The 17578-nt window shown below is 42.0% G+C and overlaps 1 protein-coding gene across 3 annotated transcripts; it reads left to right on the forward strand.

Annotated features, from left to right (window-relative positions):
- Positions 1 to 3875: 3875 nt before the first annotated feature.
- Positions 3876 to 16499, forward strand: LOC123161908 (uncharacterized). 3 transcript variants are annotated; one of them, XM_044579724.1, is made up of 13 exons: positions 3876 to 4102; positions 4196 to 4345; positions 4473 to 4679; positions 6047 to 6992; positions 7083 to 7125; positions 7511 to 7602; positions 8388 to 8436; positions 9159 to 9241; positions 9686 to 9808; positions 9902 to 10017; positions 10113 to 10158; positions 10272 to 10317; positions 16162 to 16499. In XM_044579724.1, the coding sequence occupies exons 6-13, from the start codon at positions 7519 to 7521 to the stop codon at positions 16185 to 16187; spliced, it is 573 nt and encodes a 190-aa protein (XP_044435659.1). In that variant the 5' UTR covers positions 3876 to 4102; positions 4196 to 4345; positions 4473 to 4679; positions 6047 to 6992; positions 7083 to 7125; positions 7511 to 7518; the 3' UTR covers positions 16188 to 16499. The 3 variants fall into 3 exon arrangements, with proteins under 3 accessions (XP_044435659.1, XP_044435656.1, XP_044435658.1); XM_044579721.1 differs by lacking the exons at positions 3876 to 4102; positions 4196 to 4345; positions 4473 to 4679; positions 6047 to 6992; positions 7083 to 7125 and having other exon boundaries at positions 7377 to 7602; XM_044579723.1 differs by lacking the exons at positions 3876 to 4102; positions 4196 to 4345; positions 4473 to 4679; positions 6047 to 6992; positions 7083 to 7125 and having other exon boundaries at positions 7377 to 7602; positions 9689 to 9808.
- Positions 16500 to 17578: the final 1079 nt, after the last annotated feature.

Raw genomic sequence — 17578 nt, forward strand, 5'->3', positions numbered from 1 at the left:
TGCAAGCTGCTACCCAATGTATCTAAATGTCATTCCAGCTAGTCTTATCACTATTTTGTACCATGATTTTATGGCTGATCTTATGGAGTGGTTTAAGCCCCTGCCAGAAATGAGAATCCTCCAACTTGCTTTTTAACTTGAGCGACGGCTCATTCAGTTTATAGAATTTCAAATGAAAGGAACATGAAAAGTAAAGGATTGATATGCCCTTTCCACTCCAATCCCTAGGAATTTTCTATGTGGTCCCCTTAATTCTAAGAATCCTCAAGAATTAGGCCAATATGAATACACTCGTAAGGAATCTAGTACCCCCATTCCTGTTAAATGAATGCCATACATAGGGAAAATTCTTGAGGTTCAAAATCCAACGAGAATCCTCCAAAAATCATACAAATTAAATGAGCATTGAGAGTACTCCTAAGATACTTCTGAGGCTGAGAAATCATGGCTGAATTCAGGTTCATTGAAAAGCTTCCATAGCTATTTTTGCTCACTGTGATATGTTCATAATGTTTAAGTCAGAATACCCAACTATCTATAAGTTTTTGGGAGATAAATCTTAGAACAACCCACGAAAATTGTACTTCCTCTTAAACTTATCACCACTCCATAAAAATCCAGCCATGCTCATACCCACTTCCTGCTTGATCCCTTGAGGAATAACCATTTATATTTTAGAGTGAGTGCGTGTACAAGGGAATGCTGCCAATGACATCATGTTTTATATATTAGTGTAATTATAGCTAATGAATGGTAATTGAAGGGGTAGAAGACTTTAAATTTATTGACTCATTAGGTGGATTGGGAACTGGGAAGGGACTAGGCATGGGAATTGAGACTCTAACTCCTGTTTATTAACAAGGTAGAGGGTGGGAGTTGGAAAGCAATCCTTCATCATAACTTACATTATCTTCTCTTATCTAATCCCTCATTAACTCACGAAAGAAGCTAGGGGTTGAGGTTCACCAGAGACTTTGCATGTTCCATTTGTCTTTGACCGCCGTGTTGTGAGGTGAGGGGGATCTTAGATCTTCATAGGCATACTTAGAAGTGAGATTAGCATGATTTATATGGTCTTCATCAACAACATCTTGGGGGGGGGGGGGGCGATGCCATTGAGAATAAATGTATTCTGGTTCTTCTCCAACTGTGGTGGTGTCTTTCCAGGTGGCACCATAGAACCAGAGAGTTTGTGTCTCTATAGGATTTGGTGTATCTGTCAGTGTGGATTTTAGGCGTATGTCCTCGCAGATTCATTCATCTGGATTTGATGAGTCGGTGTTAGTACTTTTGGTTGCTTTTGTTGATATGATCTATTGTGAGTTTGGAGTCACTTGTTATTATGGTGAAGATCTTGTAGTTCGATGCCTTATACCTCCATTGGTCATCCTCGGCTCAAGTACATTTGACAAGTATAGGAGCGGCAGTATCCCTGATTTGCTGAAGCCTTGGGAATATTTCATGTCATAAAGATAGATACCTTGGAGAGGATGTTTCTGAGATATCCTTGTAATTCTTAGTTATATGAGTTCTCTTTTTGCAAAGCTTAGTTATAGGAGTTGCTTTGTAGTCTCTTGAGTCTATGATCCAAAGCATTGTACCTGTAATATTCGCCAAATTTGAAAAAAATTACGAGTCATTCTCAAGAAGACATAGTCTTCATCATCTCCCCCAGGAACCAAACAAAAGAATAAAATTGCTCCTGAAAGTTCCACACATAATTTGTACTATGAAAATAACCATCACATGTCTAATCTCAATACAACTCCTTTCGTAAACTCTCATTCTCTTGTTCAAATATGGGCCATGCTACGCGTCTGCTGGTTGATGCCTTGAAAAGATCCATCGCTTCCCAGACCCTCAGATGGAGGCAGAGATAACCGTCAGATCTTGCAACAAGCTTAAGGTTGTGCTCGTCTCTCTACAACAACAGCCTTGCTGTGATCTTTTTTTTTTCCTTCCTATCTCTGAAACAACAGCTTCGTTGCGCTTGGCCTTTTGCAGCAAGAGTCTTGTTGCAAAAATATTTTTCATTTTCTTTTACAACAGACGGCATTTTACGTAATCCTTTTGCAACAGAGATCCTGATGCAGAAGGGAATAAGAAGGATGGAGTGGTGCAGGATCCACACGGGACATGCGTCATTATTGCAGCAAAAATATTTTTTATTTCAAGGCATATTGTAGAACCCTTTTGCAACAGAGGTCGGTCGCAAACACGGATAAGAAGGATGGAGCGGTGCGGGGTCTACATGGAACACGTGTCAGGCGCTAGAGGCGGTGGAAGCCCCGGTCTGGATCGGCCGCGTGATCATTTCCCTTCAAATATTCTTCCCAGTGAGTTGTTCTCCGCCAACATCCCACTCTGTTCTCGACCTAACAGGCAAAGCAGCCACTGTTTCTCTTTTCTCATCGACAGGGACACATCGGAGGTAATCCAGGTCGATCCCTTCGTGGGTGTGACATTCGGCTACTGTTCCGGGCTCGCCGCCGCCAGTCTCTCCGGCCACCGCGACCTCCGCCAGCTAGAAGCAGGCCCCGACCTTCCCTGGACTCCAATCTTCGGCCGGCCAGCAGCAGGCGCCGCCGCCTCCACCGAGCTACTCTTTACCCCCTGCGGCCCCTACTTGTCAAGCTGCTTTTACGGGGAGAAAAACAGAGGTGCCTCTCCATAATTCCACTGCACCAACCACTGCCGTTGACTAGCAGCATCCTTCTCGACTCAGGTCGTTCCCAGGTTAGCGCTTTCCCCACTCCCTCGATTTCATCGGATGATTTTGTGGAACAGCTCTGTCGTACTGTCTTGTCTGCACTTGACGACCTTTTGCTCTGTGCCCAAATCTAAATTACCATGTCGATCTTTGCTGTATGAGCTCGAAAAAAACGTTCATGCCAAACTATCCCATTATCCTTATCTCTATTGTATTTTGGATCTTATTCGTAGAGGTCAATAAGGAGAAGATGGTTTAAACTGCTCAGAAGCCTGTGCTGTTGCTTATTCGACCCGTAAAATATACAGATATACTGTAAGTTTTATTTCCTTCTGTAACAGCATGGAGGATGCAAATTCGGAGCCAACAGTTATGCCACTCGATTTATTACGAGAGATTACGGATGGTTTCTCCGAGGAGCGGAAGCTTGGTAGCGGTTCATATGGAAAGGTGTACTTGGTAAGCTTAATTGTGTATATGGCTTCCTGACATCGATAGTATCATACAACTATACACTACCATCATTTAGACGAAAAGGAATATGGTGATTTTGTCATTGTAAAAGATTGGTGACCCTCCTTCTCTCCCAAAAAAGAACCATCCCCGTCAGCATGATGTCCCAGTGCTTCTTCAGATGAGCAGTTCCTGCACCAATGAAGAAAGCTATATCTGTTTCTCTACTGATCTTGTTAATTGATTAACTCACATATTGTCATGTAGCAGTAAATGTTCTGCATCACCGCATTTGACCACAGCATTTTCTGTTTTACTATATGAACTGAAAATTAAACGATGTGAAATGTTGAGTAGGGAGTGCATCAAAACGGGGAAAAGATTGCTGTGAAGGTGCTCTATGATATGCCTGGAGTTGACGATAAACACTTTCAGAACGAGTTTAAAAATCTTACAAGGCTCCAGCACCCAAACATTGTGCGCTTAGTAGGCTATTGCCATGATATTCAGGAAGTACAAGTAATGCATGAAGGGAAATTGGTTCTTGCTGAAAAGACACATAGGGCGCTCTGCTTGGAGTATATGTCTAATGGAAGCCTTGAAAAGTATCTTTCTGGTAATGTTGATGTTCTCCTTTTTTTCCAGTTAGCATGTTAAGGTATCGTTCTTAAAATTTACATCCTGAGAATTCTCCTTATTTGGTGCCGCAGATGAATGTGATAGATATGATTGGCAGAAAGGCTATCAAATAATTAAGGGGATTTGCCAGGGTTTAAATTACCTACCCAATGAATTAAAACCTCCTATGTATCATTTTGATTTAAAGCCAGCCAATATATTGCTGGATGAGAACATGGTTCCCAGAATTGCAGATTTTGGGATATCAAGGCTCTTCAAAGATGAACAGACACGAGCTACAAAAAGTACTTTAGGAACAATGTAAGAATTCTTCGTGTGAACTGAAAATTAAGGTAACTTTGTTTGGATCAAATGTATAGTATAAGTAACATTTATATATGTTGTGTGATGCAGTGGGTACTTACCGCCGGAATACATTAAAAAAATTTGATCTCAAATAAGTTCGATATATTCAGCTTAGGTGTTGTAATCATAAAGATAATGGCAGGACGTGCGGGCTACTTCAATAGTGCTGACATGTCTTCTCAAGAATTCATTAATCTTGTAAGAGAATATGTTTTTTTGTAACAGAATATGTTTTCTTATCAAGAGATGTGCACGTGTATGCATTTCATAAGTAATACTTTGGTTATCCTAATATATTGCCATTCTTTTTGCTACAAATCTGTAGGTGCAGAAAAACTGGACGAATAGGCTAGTTGAAACATCGAATCTGAGGAACGCATATTCCGAGCAAGTAAAGATATGCATTGAAATCGGGTTAAGTTGTGTGCAGGAGGATCGACACAAAAGGCCAGCTATACATGATATTGTCCATAGACTGAACGAGACAGAAACTAAGTATTTTGCGGCAAGGATGGACTTGTTCAATTTTCAGGTATGTACTGATCGCTATTAACACAGTGTCTTCGTCTTAAACTGTACTCTTCTTCTTCTTCTTTTTCCTATGGATAGGGCATGGGTACATCTCTGTGCCCACTAGCATGCCAGAATCCACCCCGACAAGCTGACATGTAGGGCCAAACTGCTGCGTGTGTTGCTGTTGAACAGCTGATGCTCTGCATGTTTCTGAACTTTATTTGTTTGATGTGCGCCTGTGCATGAAGTCCTTTGTTTGAGCTATTCAATTTGTTCTTTTGTTAGCACGTCGGGCATGTGTATGGGGTTGTTATGCCCACCCTATACCTAACCCATTGCCATCTTAAATCCAATCCAGTGCACCAGTAATATTTTGATCATTTGAAGCTTCCTTTTCTTGGCTCTGCTGTTAGTTGGCAGTTTGGCACATATAGATTTCACGTGTGTGGGTGGGCATTGCAGCTCCGAGACATGTGTGGGCATTCTTGCACCAAGATTGCAAGAAATTCACATGTTTGTAGTTACATCAAAATTTTGTCTTTAATCAAGGGTGCACAACTTTCATCTGAACAAATGCTTATTGAAGTATGCTAACTGAAAAAAACACATGATTTATTGTATAATATTTATGGAATATAAGTTGAATAATATAATGGAAAGCATTTTTTTTTGGAAATGGAGGCATGCCCCCGGCCTCTGCATCATGATGATGCATGCGGCTATCTCCTATGGACTCCAGGGAGCCTTTGGTTACTGGGTGCAACCAATGGGAGATGGTAGCTGTGCAACCAATGGGAGATGGTAGCTCGGGTTATCTTCAACCGGTTCGGATGGCGCTCACATAACAGGATAGGAGTTTAGAGAGCTTATCCTTTTTATCTTCATTGTGCCGGTTGACATGGTTCACATGTATTTTTCCTTTTTTTGATACTTTATTCTGCTCCGTTTTGTGAGCTGTAAGACTTGCATGGTTGCATTTTTAGGTGGACCTTTTCCCATGCATGGTTCCATGTTGAACATGTCTGCATGTTGAGTGAAATGGGTTAGTGGGGATCACCTATTTAGTTATATATAGGATTAGAATGCAAAAATATTTGATCAACAATCTTACTTTTTTCAAGCCTCTTACTAGTTTAAAAAACTAGTTATATTAGTATCTATAAAAATATTGTGTTTTTTAGGACACCCAGGTGATTCATTATACTAATCCATGAGAGTTACTGCAGTATAACTCAATCGGGATATATATATATATATATATATATATATATATATATATATATCAAGAAATGAACCTTGCTCATCTTTCAATATAGTACTATAACATGGTCCCGTAATTTGCTTCTTTAACATTGTAGCTCTTTGTATGATTGTTTCTATTTACAGGAGGCGAATAGGAACACTTCCCCTGACTATGCTCAAGATCCAAATGATCGACACACTGAGCAAATATACCATGGACCCACTTTTAATCAGTATGCTCATTTTACATTTGAAATTCTGTTAGTTATGGTTATGGGCCATCTGGTCTAATATGTTATTGACATGGAATTTTTTTAACCTCCTTTTCTTGCCTGACACAACCTTACTGGGATACAGTAGCTACTATGTACTCTAATTGTTTTGAAGGAAATGCTGGTCCTAGTGAAGTAAGATTAGGTGATGACTCACAATTCTATTGGAATGATAATCAAGAGTACTCACCTGATAATTAAAAAAGATTCCAGATCATATCTATTGATATATATATATACATACTTTTAACCTAGATTATCCATTACCTGGTGTGGAGGGATTTCAAATTGACGGCAATCCTAGACCAGGGTTTACTATGTTATTGACATGGAATTTGTTAACCTCCTTTTCTTGCCATGTTATTGACATGGAATTTGTTAACCTCCTTTTCTTGCCATGTTATTGACATGTTATTGACATGTTATCTGTTAGTTATGGTTATGGGCCATCTGGTCTAATATGTTATTGACATGGAATTTTTTTAACCTCCTTTTCTTGCCTGACACAACCTTACAGGGATACAGTAGCTACTACGTACTCTAATTGTTTTGAAGGAAATTCTGGTCCTAGTGAAGTAAGATTAGGTGATGACTCACAATTCTATTGGAATGATAATCAAGAGTACTCAGCTGATAATTAAAAAAGATTCCAGATCATATCTATTGATATATATATATATATATATATACATACTTTTAACCTAGATTATCCATTACCTGGTGTGGAGGGATTTCAAATTGACGGCAATCCTAGACCAAGGTTTACTTTAACAGCATGTTGTTTCCCTACAAAAGGTGCTACACTGGTTATTTTCCAGGTATCTTCTGTTCTGACTCTGGATTGTGATTCTTTTCTGTGAATTTGCAAATCCTGCAATGAACCTTTCACCTGGGAATGTTGTTTTCAGTGGGTTCGCTATTTTGAAGATGGCACAAGGCAGCCTATTGAAGGTAAAGAAGGGATTTTTTTTCTACAACAAATATGATACTCCCTCCATTTACTTATACAAGGCCACTATGGAGTATACGTTTTGCATCTATACAAGGCCACCAACAGTAATCGAGGAAAGAATTAATGAGATTTCCTCGTACTAGCAACCTGTTTACTACTTGCATGCTTGCAGTCATAATGACACTACCTACTTCCTCCACTCAATTTTCTTGCATGCATGTAGCATATTAATTAGCCCAATAAACGAAAAGAAAAGCAAGCTTGCATTAAGTTTTACCTTGGTACTTGTAATCTTAGTTTGTGGCCTTGTATATAAAAATGGAGGAAGTAATATTTATATAAAAAGTAATTATACTGACTAGTCCTGTATGTTCTGCAATTCAGGTGCTACGATGTATGAGTACTTGGTTACGGCTGATGATCTTGGCGCTCATCTTGCTGCAGAATGCATTCCTATGGATGATAATGGTCGACAGGTTGCTAGCAAGTATACTTTAGGGGCAATTTTGTGTCTCAGACTCCAAGCTCATCTGATCAATATATAAGCAAAGTTTTGTGTAGTACTCAAGTCTCCAAAATACCAAACACAATATAGTATAACATTTGTTTGCAAATGGAGGAAGCAAACCCAACTTTTGACACAAAAAGTTCGTCCAAGGACCCACCTAGGAAGACACTCTTTCTCCCAGCTCCAGTTGAGACCCATTTCCATCGTTTGGTTGAAAATAATGGAAGCTGATTAATGGAAGTGGGATTTTCTCCAGTTCCTTAGAAAACTATTTGCTGAACTGTTTTTTTTTTGCAACTCGAAAGTTTTATCAAGCTAACTATGGCGGGTCAGTTATCCTCCTTTTTAATTACTGAAAGCTGGCCTTTAAACTCGAAATATTGACATTTTTTACCACTATTTTGATTTGAACCTGATTTGCCAGCCTCTAGTCTAGAAGTATCGTGTGGCTTATCTTGTGACTTGTATATGCTTGCTAAATCTCTCCCTTCCATTGTGATAAAGATAAACTACTTAGGGTATTTTTACATTCTTGGTGTCCTGATAGGCTGATCTCGTTTTATTGTTTTTGTTTCACCATTTGTGAGCTTGCAGGCAATCATATTTATTATCTACCTGATAGAAATGCAATTGCAATTTTTTCCAAATGCCACTGACACATGAATTTTATATGCCGATAGTTCTGAATTAATTTTACCTACGATGCTCTTCTCTGAGATGTTCAGTTTGATGAGTTGCTCCTCTTGATTGTAGGGTGATTTGGTGAGGGCGTTTGCTAATAGTGAGTACAAGATAACTTCTGGTAAGTTTCTGATGTTGCCTCTTTTGGATCCCTGATAGCATTGTTATATTGTCCCACTCTGCTCCAATATTATTGGATCAACATTGGTAGTTGATGTATTCCCACTTCCATATTTTGTATTTACTGAATATCTTTACCTGTGGTTTTAATTCAAATTTGAACTAAAACCACGACAAATATTTTAGAACGGAGGGAGTACTTGGTATTTCTATGCATATTTTTAGTTGAAAACCCCCCTTAATGGTCGCAGTAATGCTATATGCTTGTGAGAAAAGAACATGTTGTTAAAAGATGAGTTACAGGCCTACAATCACCTGATAGATAGGAAACAGGGATATTTGTGTTGCACTTTTGAAGTGTGAGTCTTGTAGAAGAACATCAGAAAGAACTTGAAGAGGATGGCAATGCTTGTTTATACAAACAGTACACCATGGTCTAAAAAAAGGCAGAGACTTGATGAACACCAAAGTTAGTGAACTTACGTCCATACCTTTTCACATGATGATAGGGTTTAGTTCTCTAGAAAATAATCATTTGTACTAAGCACTATTTTCCACCATGACTGACCCTTTGTGCCCATGAAATGTTGAGGTACAGCGTACATGCATTTTCTAAGTAATCCTCAATTTGGCGCACTACTGTTAGCACTTAGCATAGCTCTGCATTTAATTTACACTCCATGTTTTTTTAGAATTATGCAAGTTCCATTATACATTATGCAGATGAAGACATACAGAATTACATCACTATTTGTATTTCGATGGGAAGAGCTGACTTTGATGTTTTTGTTTTGGTACATCTCGAGGTATTTATTACTCATCAATATGTCTGAAATATAAATAAAATTCCCTGCCCCATGAAGTTAACAGAATGTTCACTTGGAAGGCTTCTTGATAATGCCATCTACCATATTATATAACTTATAAATTGTTAATTGTTATTAATGTAACTTAAATCTGTGACCCTCCATATGCTTATAATATTCTACTGTTGCATTTTGTGTCTGATAATCTACAGAATTATAGTACTTAAAACTGAAGAAACTATTCCCATCTTTCTAGCTTAATTTTAATTAGAAGCTCAGACTTAAAAAGTATTCCATATAATAGAAGGATCACAATTGGAATTGGCAAACAAATTATTAATGGGGTCTGTTCAAAACTGACAGCATTGAGCTCAAAATCGCTAGGCTTATTAGCTCTTACCCATGCTTCTAGCATACTAAGACGGTTAGCCTTCTTTTGCACAGCAGGGATATTCTCCTGATGAATGGAAAAAGGCGACATTGGTGCTTACACAAACCGGATATCAAATTAACTTCAGCCATAAGAATGAAGCTGTAATTGACCACAAATATTCACCAAATCTACATGTATATTCTCCAACATGCACATTTATTTGCTCAGGATTTATGATTGTGCTGACAGATATTATTTGAATTTTCTATTCTATTATTTCTTTGCAGATACAAGTTCCCAGTGGACGAACTACTGAGTTTGTTTTATTAACTTCTGGGGGTGTAACTCATACATTCGAGACACGAGGAATAACAGGGCACAATGACGTGGATAACGACTTTAGGTGCCAGCTCACTTACTAAACCTTTTGTTTAATGTATTTTATTTTGTTCACAAAGGGTGAAAATTCATAGATCTGATTAAGTGATACTTCTGCAGGCTACGTGATCTAATCATATTGGTCCTGAGAACTTTCCAGTATAAGGTAGTATTGCTTGTCTAAGGCATTTATGATGTTAAATCTTTGATTTTCTGTGCAGTATATGATATATGGCCAACTTTTGTTCCCTTTTTATGACTGAATTGAATTTAATGCAGGCCAACGAGGAAAGTGCGATTGTCAGCGCGTTATCAAATGTTATTGGTACTCCCTCCTTTTCATAATTACAGCATGTCTTAATTTTTTACTTTATAACACGTATTAGGAAATCGAGGTGCCCAGCCTAATTGGTTCCCCTGTGTAGAAATTATGGTGGAAGCGTTCAACCCTCTCGAGAGAGGGCCGCGGGTATTTATTGATAATGATGGGGCTTATCCTATGATCGCATACAAGACTTGGAGTACAAGGGAATAATAGATAGAGATAGAAAGAGGTTTAACTAATACAAGTATATCTCTAACTAACTAACCCTGTGCTAAGTATATGCGCCGGCACATAGGCCTACAGGAGATATTTCAACACACCCCCTTAATCTCAACTTGATCAAGTTGAGATTACGTCTAAATTTCTCAAAGCTCCTTGTAGGTAATGCCTTGGTGAAACCATCTGCAATCTGATCTCCAGAGTGAATAAACCGAATGTCCAACTCCTTGTTGGCAACACGTTCTCTGACAAAGTGAAAATCTATCTCAATATGTTTTGTTCTGGCATGAAACACTGGATTAGCAGAAAGGTAGGTAGCTCCAAGATTATCACACCATAAACAAGGAGCCTGCATTTGTGTCACTCCAAGTTCCTTCAACAAAGACTGAAGCCAGATAATTTATGTAGTAGCATTAGCCAATGCCTTATACTCAGCTTTTGTACTAGACCTGGAGACAGTGGCCTGTTTCTTTGCACACCATGATATCAAATTTGGACCAAGAAATACTGCAAAACCACCTGTGGACCGTCTGTCATCAATACTTCCAGCCCAGTCAGTATCAGAAAAAGCGCTGACAAGTGTGGATTGAGACTTACTGAATATTAGTCCAACATTTACTGTATACTTCACATATCTCAGAATACGTTTAGCTGCAGTCCAGTGCAAGGTGGTAGGTGCATGGAGAAACTGGCATACCTTGTTTACAGCAAAGGATAAATCTGGTCTAGTAAGAGTTAAGTATTGAAGTGCACCAATCATACTTCTTACTAAGTATTATCTTGCTGACTTAGAAGCTCTCCTTCATGCAAAGATAGTTTCTCTGAACTAGACAGTGGAGTTGGTGAAGGCTTGCAATCCTGCATTCCAACTCTTTTCAAGAGATCATTAGCATATTTTTCCTGAGATAAAACAGTACCATCTTTGTTTCTCTTGACTTCAATGCCGAGAAAGAAATTCAAACCTCCCAAGTCCTTTAAAGCAAACTCAGAGCCTAGGTCTTTCAGGAGTGTTGTTACTGCCTCATCAGATGAGCTTGCAATGATGATATCATCAACATATATGAGCATGTACATTGTTATTTTGGACTTGTTGAAAATAAATAATGAAATATCATAATTGGAAGGAACAAAACCAATGGCTTGTAACTTCATACTCAAGCGATGATACCATGCTCTCGGGGCCTGCTTCAGACCGTAGAGGGCCTTGTCAAGTTTGCACACATGAAAGGGTGCATTCTTGTTTTCAAACCCAGGTGGTTGTTTCATGTAAACCTCCTCTTCCAGAACACCATGCAAAAACGCGTTCTGCACGTCCAACAGTCGTAGGCTCCATCCCCTAGACACATCAACAGACAAAACCAATCTGATAGTAGCAGCTTTAACAACCGGACTAAAAGTATCCTCATAGTCTATTCCATATCTATGTTTAAAACCTTTTGCCACTAGCCTGGCCTTGTATCTATCAACCGTACCATCTGCTTTCTTTTTAATTTTGTAAACCCACTTACAGTCTATCAGATTTTTACCTTGACCACGTGGAACCAAGTGCCACGTCTCATTTTTCCTCAAAGTCATATATTCTTCTTCCATGGCTTTCTTCCATCTAGGATCTGTCAAAGCTTCATCAACAGAACGTGGCTCTCCTGTTGTACAGGTTAAACCAAATTTCAAAATATTTTTGTAATTAACAGGTTGAATTTTCCCTGTTTGGAGTCTCGCGGTGGTGGTGCGTGTAGCGCCCACTGGCCCGGGCGCAGAAGATCCCACACCCGATCGTGCAGGCCTGCCTGGTGGCGATACCGATGGTGATCCGTCCGAGGAAGCAGAGCCCGAGGGGGATTGCCGACCGGACTGGACGGGCGAACCAGCGCCCGCGTCGCCAGCGTCTGCGTCGCCTCCTGTCGAGTCAGCGACCGCGTCGCCACCCGACGCGCCCTCGTCTGCATGCATAGTGGGGCCCGCCATGGGCGCGCGAGTGGGAGACAGGCGCGAACCCGCTGCCCGCGTGGCGGATGGAGAGTGGCCCAGCTCGACACCGCGTGGGCCGTTGCCGCCTGGGCGTCCCGAGGCGGAGTCCTGCCGCGACGGCGGTGTATCTGCACGGGATCGCTCGCCCGCGGATCCCGACGCTGCATGCACAGGCGAATCACCCTCGTGTCGCGTGCATCTGTCTTCTTCTGGAGCATGAAATATGGGCTGATAAGCAGTGTTTTCAGCACCATTTTCTGCAGAATTGTTTCCTGTATTTTCTGCATCATCAACAGGCTTAGTAGCATGGTCATGAGAATTATTCATGTGATCAGTAGTATTATTTCCCCATTGGTCTAAGCCGGAAAGATGAGCAGGAAGAAGAAGGATCTCTTTTGCAAGAGGGCGCCGACGTTTGGATGGAGATTTTTGAAGGGGAAAACTGTCTCGTCGAAAACAACATCATGGGAGATATACACCCGACCAGTGGAAACATCTAGGCACTTGACACCTTTATGTTGCGGGCTATACCCGATGAACACACATTGTTTGGATCGAAACGAGAGTTTTCGCGAGTTATATGGCCGTAATTTTGGCCAACACGCACAACCAAAGACACGGAGAGAGGCATAGTTTGGTGTAGGGTGTAGGAGTCGTTCAGTGGGTGTTTCAAAGTTGATAACTCTACTAGGCAGAATATTTATGAGATGTGTTGCAGTGAGAAAGGCTTCATCCCAAAATTTAAGAGGCATAGATGCATTTGCAAGTAGAGACAAGCCAATCTCAACGATATGCCTATGCTCACGTTCTGCCGAGCCGTTCTGTTGATGCGCATGAGGGCAGGAAACATGGTGAGAAATCCCTAATCTTTGTAAGAAAGGGTTCAATTTTTCATACTCACCACCCTAGTCTGACTGAACTGAGATAATTTTACTATTGAATTTTCGTTCAACTAGTGCTTGGAAATTTTGGAACACTTGAAACACATCAGATTTGTTTTTGATAAGATAGATCCATGTATACTTGCTATAATCATCAATAAAGCTTACATAGTACTTGTATCTGCCAACAGAAAAAGGTGCTTGCCCCCATACATAAAAAAATGAGTTCTAATGGTTTGGAAGAAACACTAGTTGACATGGGGTAAGGAAGCTGATGACTTTTTCCTTTCTCACATGAATCACAAACTGTTTCATTGCTAGGCTCACCAACAAAAGGGATCTTATTTTGACTAAGCACACGATGAACAATAGTAAAAGAAGGATGCCCTAGACGATCGTGCCACCTTGCCGAAGATAGTGTGGTGACACCAAGACCTTGTTTATTGGAACTCCTAAAACGGGGAATCAACGGATATAGCCCACCGACGCATCTACCTCTGTAGAGGATTCTCCTCGTTGCCTGATCCTTAATCAAGAAGAAAAAAAGGATGAAATTCAAGAAAGACATGGTTGTCCAAAGCAATACGATGAACAGAGAGGAGATTTGTTCTAGCATGAGGTGAATAAAGAATTTTTTTAAGATGAATGGGTCGACTAGAGGTAGGTAATACTGACTGACCAACATGATCGATTCTCATACTTGTTCCATTTGCGCCATGGATCTGATCTTGCCCGCGATACTTGTCACGGACGGTTAGCTTCTCTAGCTCTCCTGTGAGGTGGTCGGTGGCCCCATTGTCGACGTACCAGTTTGTATCCACCCCGTATTGAGCAGCGGCAGCAACTTTCTCTTCCAGTGCATCATCATCAAATCTGTACCAACAGTCTTTGGCACTATGGCCAAACTTACCACAAATCTGGCACTGGATGGGGTCATTCCCCCTTGTGTTGTTGTTGCTGGGTGCGGAGCCACCAGAGCCTCCTGGGCCTCCGGGGCCGCCTGGTGCTCCACCTGATCGAGCGCACTTATTGTTGTTGTAGAAAGGACGCCCACCGCTGCCGTGCTTCTTATTGTAGCCACCGTAGCCGCCACCGTACCCGCTGCCGTTTGGCTTCTGCTGCTGCTTGCCGCGGGAAGGCGGCGGACCACCACGACGTGCGGCGGTGTTGGCAGAGGACTTGGAATCCTCCGCCACCGGCGCCACCCGTGAAGAGCTCCACTCGCTGATCAAAGTTGCAGATCTGGGAGTAGAGGAGGTCGACGGTGATTGGTTCAGTGCGGGCGTCCAGGGCTGAGACCACAGAGTTGTAGTCGAGGTCCAGCCCCGCGACAATGAAGGAGATGAGTTCATCTTCCTCCAGTGGCTTCCCGGCCGCAGCAAGTTCATCCACGAAGCCCCACATCCGAGAGATGTATGTCGCAGCAGATTGGGTACCTTTTTGGGCATTTTCGAGGGGGGATGCGAAGGTTATTGATGCGTGAACGAGACTTTGAAGCAAACATGTTACCGAGGCTTGTCCAGAGTGCATGAGCAGTCCGGATGGAGACGACAGAGACAAGCACATCCCTTGACAGATTGTTCAAGATGTGCCCGAGGACCTGCTGGTCCTGCCTGACCCATGCATCGTATGCTGGGTTTTGGATCGTCTGATCCTTGCCGTCCTTGTCCTTGACGACGACGAGCTTCTGTGGCGCGGTGATGGAGCCGTCGAGGTAGCCATAGAGCCCTGCGCCGAGGAAGTGAGGGAGGATCTGTGCCCTCCACCTGAGAACCGAGGCCTGAGGGAGCTGGGTTTGACGATGAGGACGCCATTGGGTTTTGGTGTAGATGGGGCTTTTTCTAGGGTTCAGAACGTGGAGGAAGAGGATGCTCTGATTACCATGTAGAAATTATGGTGGAAGCGTTCAACCCTCTTGAGGGAGGGCCGCGAGTATTTATTGATAATGATGGGGCTTATCCTATGATCGCATACAAGACTTGGAGTACAAGGGAATAATAGATAGAGATAGAAAGAGGTTTAACTTATACAAGTATATCTTTAACTAACTAACCATGTGCTAAGTATATGCGCCGGCACATAGGCCTACACGAGATATTTCAACACCCTGTACCCAATGCATATATACATGAGCATAGTATAAAGGCAATATTTATGCAGAATCAAGGAAAAAGTGAAGGAAACCTTAGAGGCCGATCTATATAATACTCCCCCCGTCCCATAATGTAAGACGTTTTTTGACACTATACTAGTGTTAAAAAACATCTTACATTATGGGACGGAGGGAGTACTATATAACAGAAGCCCACTAGTAGGCAACTCAGGCAAGCAAGCGCTGCTCTGTTGCTAATTTTATTTAAAAAAAAGCTCATCCCGATCTCGATCTCCGCATGACGTCGTCTGCTCCTCTTCACCAATCCTCTCCCATTGCTCCATTAGATGACCCAAATCCGTCAATCAATGGATATTTCCATTGCACAGACTTCTTCCTTCTAGCCTTTAGTTCTTTGTTTTCAAATGGATTTCTTCTATCCTATACGTACTCGCGAGGCAGTGATCGGCGAGGCCCTTGCACCACACACTGAAGAGCAGCAGCGGCAAGAGTTGAATACTGCAGAACTGCCACGGCAAGGAAGTGAAGCCGGCTGGTGTGGGAGGCGTAGAGCAGTGCAATCAATACGTGATTTTTTCCGTCAACTTTTTTTTTTGCCCCTGCTCTACCATTGTGGTGTTCTGATTCTTCACTTATCTTCTGTTTTTTGTACAACGCTTGCAGCTGCTGTTGATCCTTGGAGGAGATAGATTCTTGCTTGGATTTCAATAGCTGGAGCACAGATTGTTTCCTAATTTAAACATTCAGGTGTCTGCCTCTACTTATTTTTCTTGTAAAACACGTTTGAGAGCTCTCCTAATTTTGACTTTGTTGATGCGTACTGATTCCAAAAGGGTAATTACGTCGATGTCAACTAACTGTGAGTTATATTATTCTCTCTTTTTTTCCTAGCCCCCATCCACCGTATGTATGTGCACAAATATAATAGCTTCGATCCACGGTGGCTTATATAGTTATCAACTAGCTAGAATAGCTCCCATCCAGCATGGTTTGCAGACCATTTGTTTTAAGTGAGTTAGCCAGCAATTAGTACACATGAAGTGAAGCTCGGTATAATACTCCTTCAGGTTCAAGCCAATTTGCCTAATTTTATGCTACTAAAGTTGTACTACACACTATTACAAAGATGTTAGATTTGGGTGGTATTAGGAATGGACCAGCTAGTGTGTGCTGATGGTCTTGCCATGCATCTATTCTGGATCATTACTCTATGATGTCGCAACCCTCGGCCGCGAGAATAGGTTGGATAAGATGTGTGAGAATCGTTCATGTCTAGAGAGGCTATGGGCCTGATAGATTTTTTTTTTGAGGGAAACAGCAGGACTCTGCTGCGTATTTTTATTAATTTTCAAATAAAAGAAGGCCTGATAGATTTGATGCAAAAATTTTTGCTTACCGATGTTGATGTGGATGGAAGTACAAAACAGGTACCAACTAGTTAACCACTGCTCGCGAAACGCCCGCGACCCTCGTGATCTAGCGCCGCCGCCGCCTAGACTAATCACACCACTGGATCCCTCCTCCCACGCCCTTCTCGCCCCTCCTCACCGCCTCCAGAGGCTACCGGCGGCTAAGCCGTGAATCCACTAGGGATGGGGGTGGCAAGGCGGTTCTACGCTGGTTGCGACAGTGATCCCCTAGTTCATCTAGAGTTCGACCGGTCGCGCCTTCGGTCTCCAAGACGCCGTCGGACTGCGGGCAAAGCCCGAGCGGGGGATGATGGCATGGCATGGCTTTCCTCTGTTGTGGCTCTGAACGCTGCTATGGCGGATCTCGCGCGGACGCACCGCTGCCACCGCTCCCTTACCGGAGTCTGCTTGACCTTGTCGATGACAACCGAGAATTCTTCGTGTACGTGCCCCTAAGGAACAGCGCCCTGGAGCCGGAGTTGTCCTTGAACCCTTGAATAGATTTGAAGCACCTGACATCAAATCTCACCATTGACGATTAGGAGGACACACACACTCTCAATACCCTCTGCGCGGAGACGCGAGCAAATACGCTGATCCTAACTCACCAGAATACACATACACGACAACACACCGAGTTATGGCAAAACGCTCGTGTACACGAGCCTTTG

The sequence above is a fragment of the Triticum aestivum genome, chromosome 7B, assembly GCF_018294505.1.
Source record: "Triticum aestivum cultivar Chinese Spring chromosome 7B, IWGSC CS RefSeq v2.1, whole genome shotgun sequence".
In the NCBI taxonomy this organism is placed as follows: Eukaryota; Viridiplantae; Streptophyta; class Magnoliopsida; order Poales; family Poaceae; genus Triticum; species Triticum aestivum.

Coding starts and splice junctions, on each gene's coding strand:
- LOC123161908 (XM_044579721.1), top strand. CDS start 7,495: ATGTTCTGCAATTCAGGTGCTACGATGTATGAGTACTTGGTTACGGCT. Junction 9,242..9,685: donor TTGTTTTGGTACATCTCGAG/GTATTTATTACT, acceptor TCTTTTGCACAG/CAGGGATATTCTCCTGATGA. Junction 10,018..10,112: donor GACGTGGATAACGACTTTAG/GTGCCAGCTCAC, acceptor ATACTTCTGCAG/GCTACGTGATCTAATCATAT.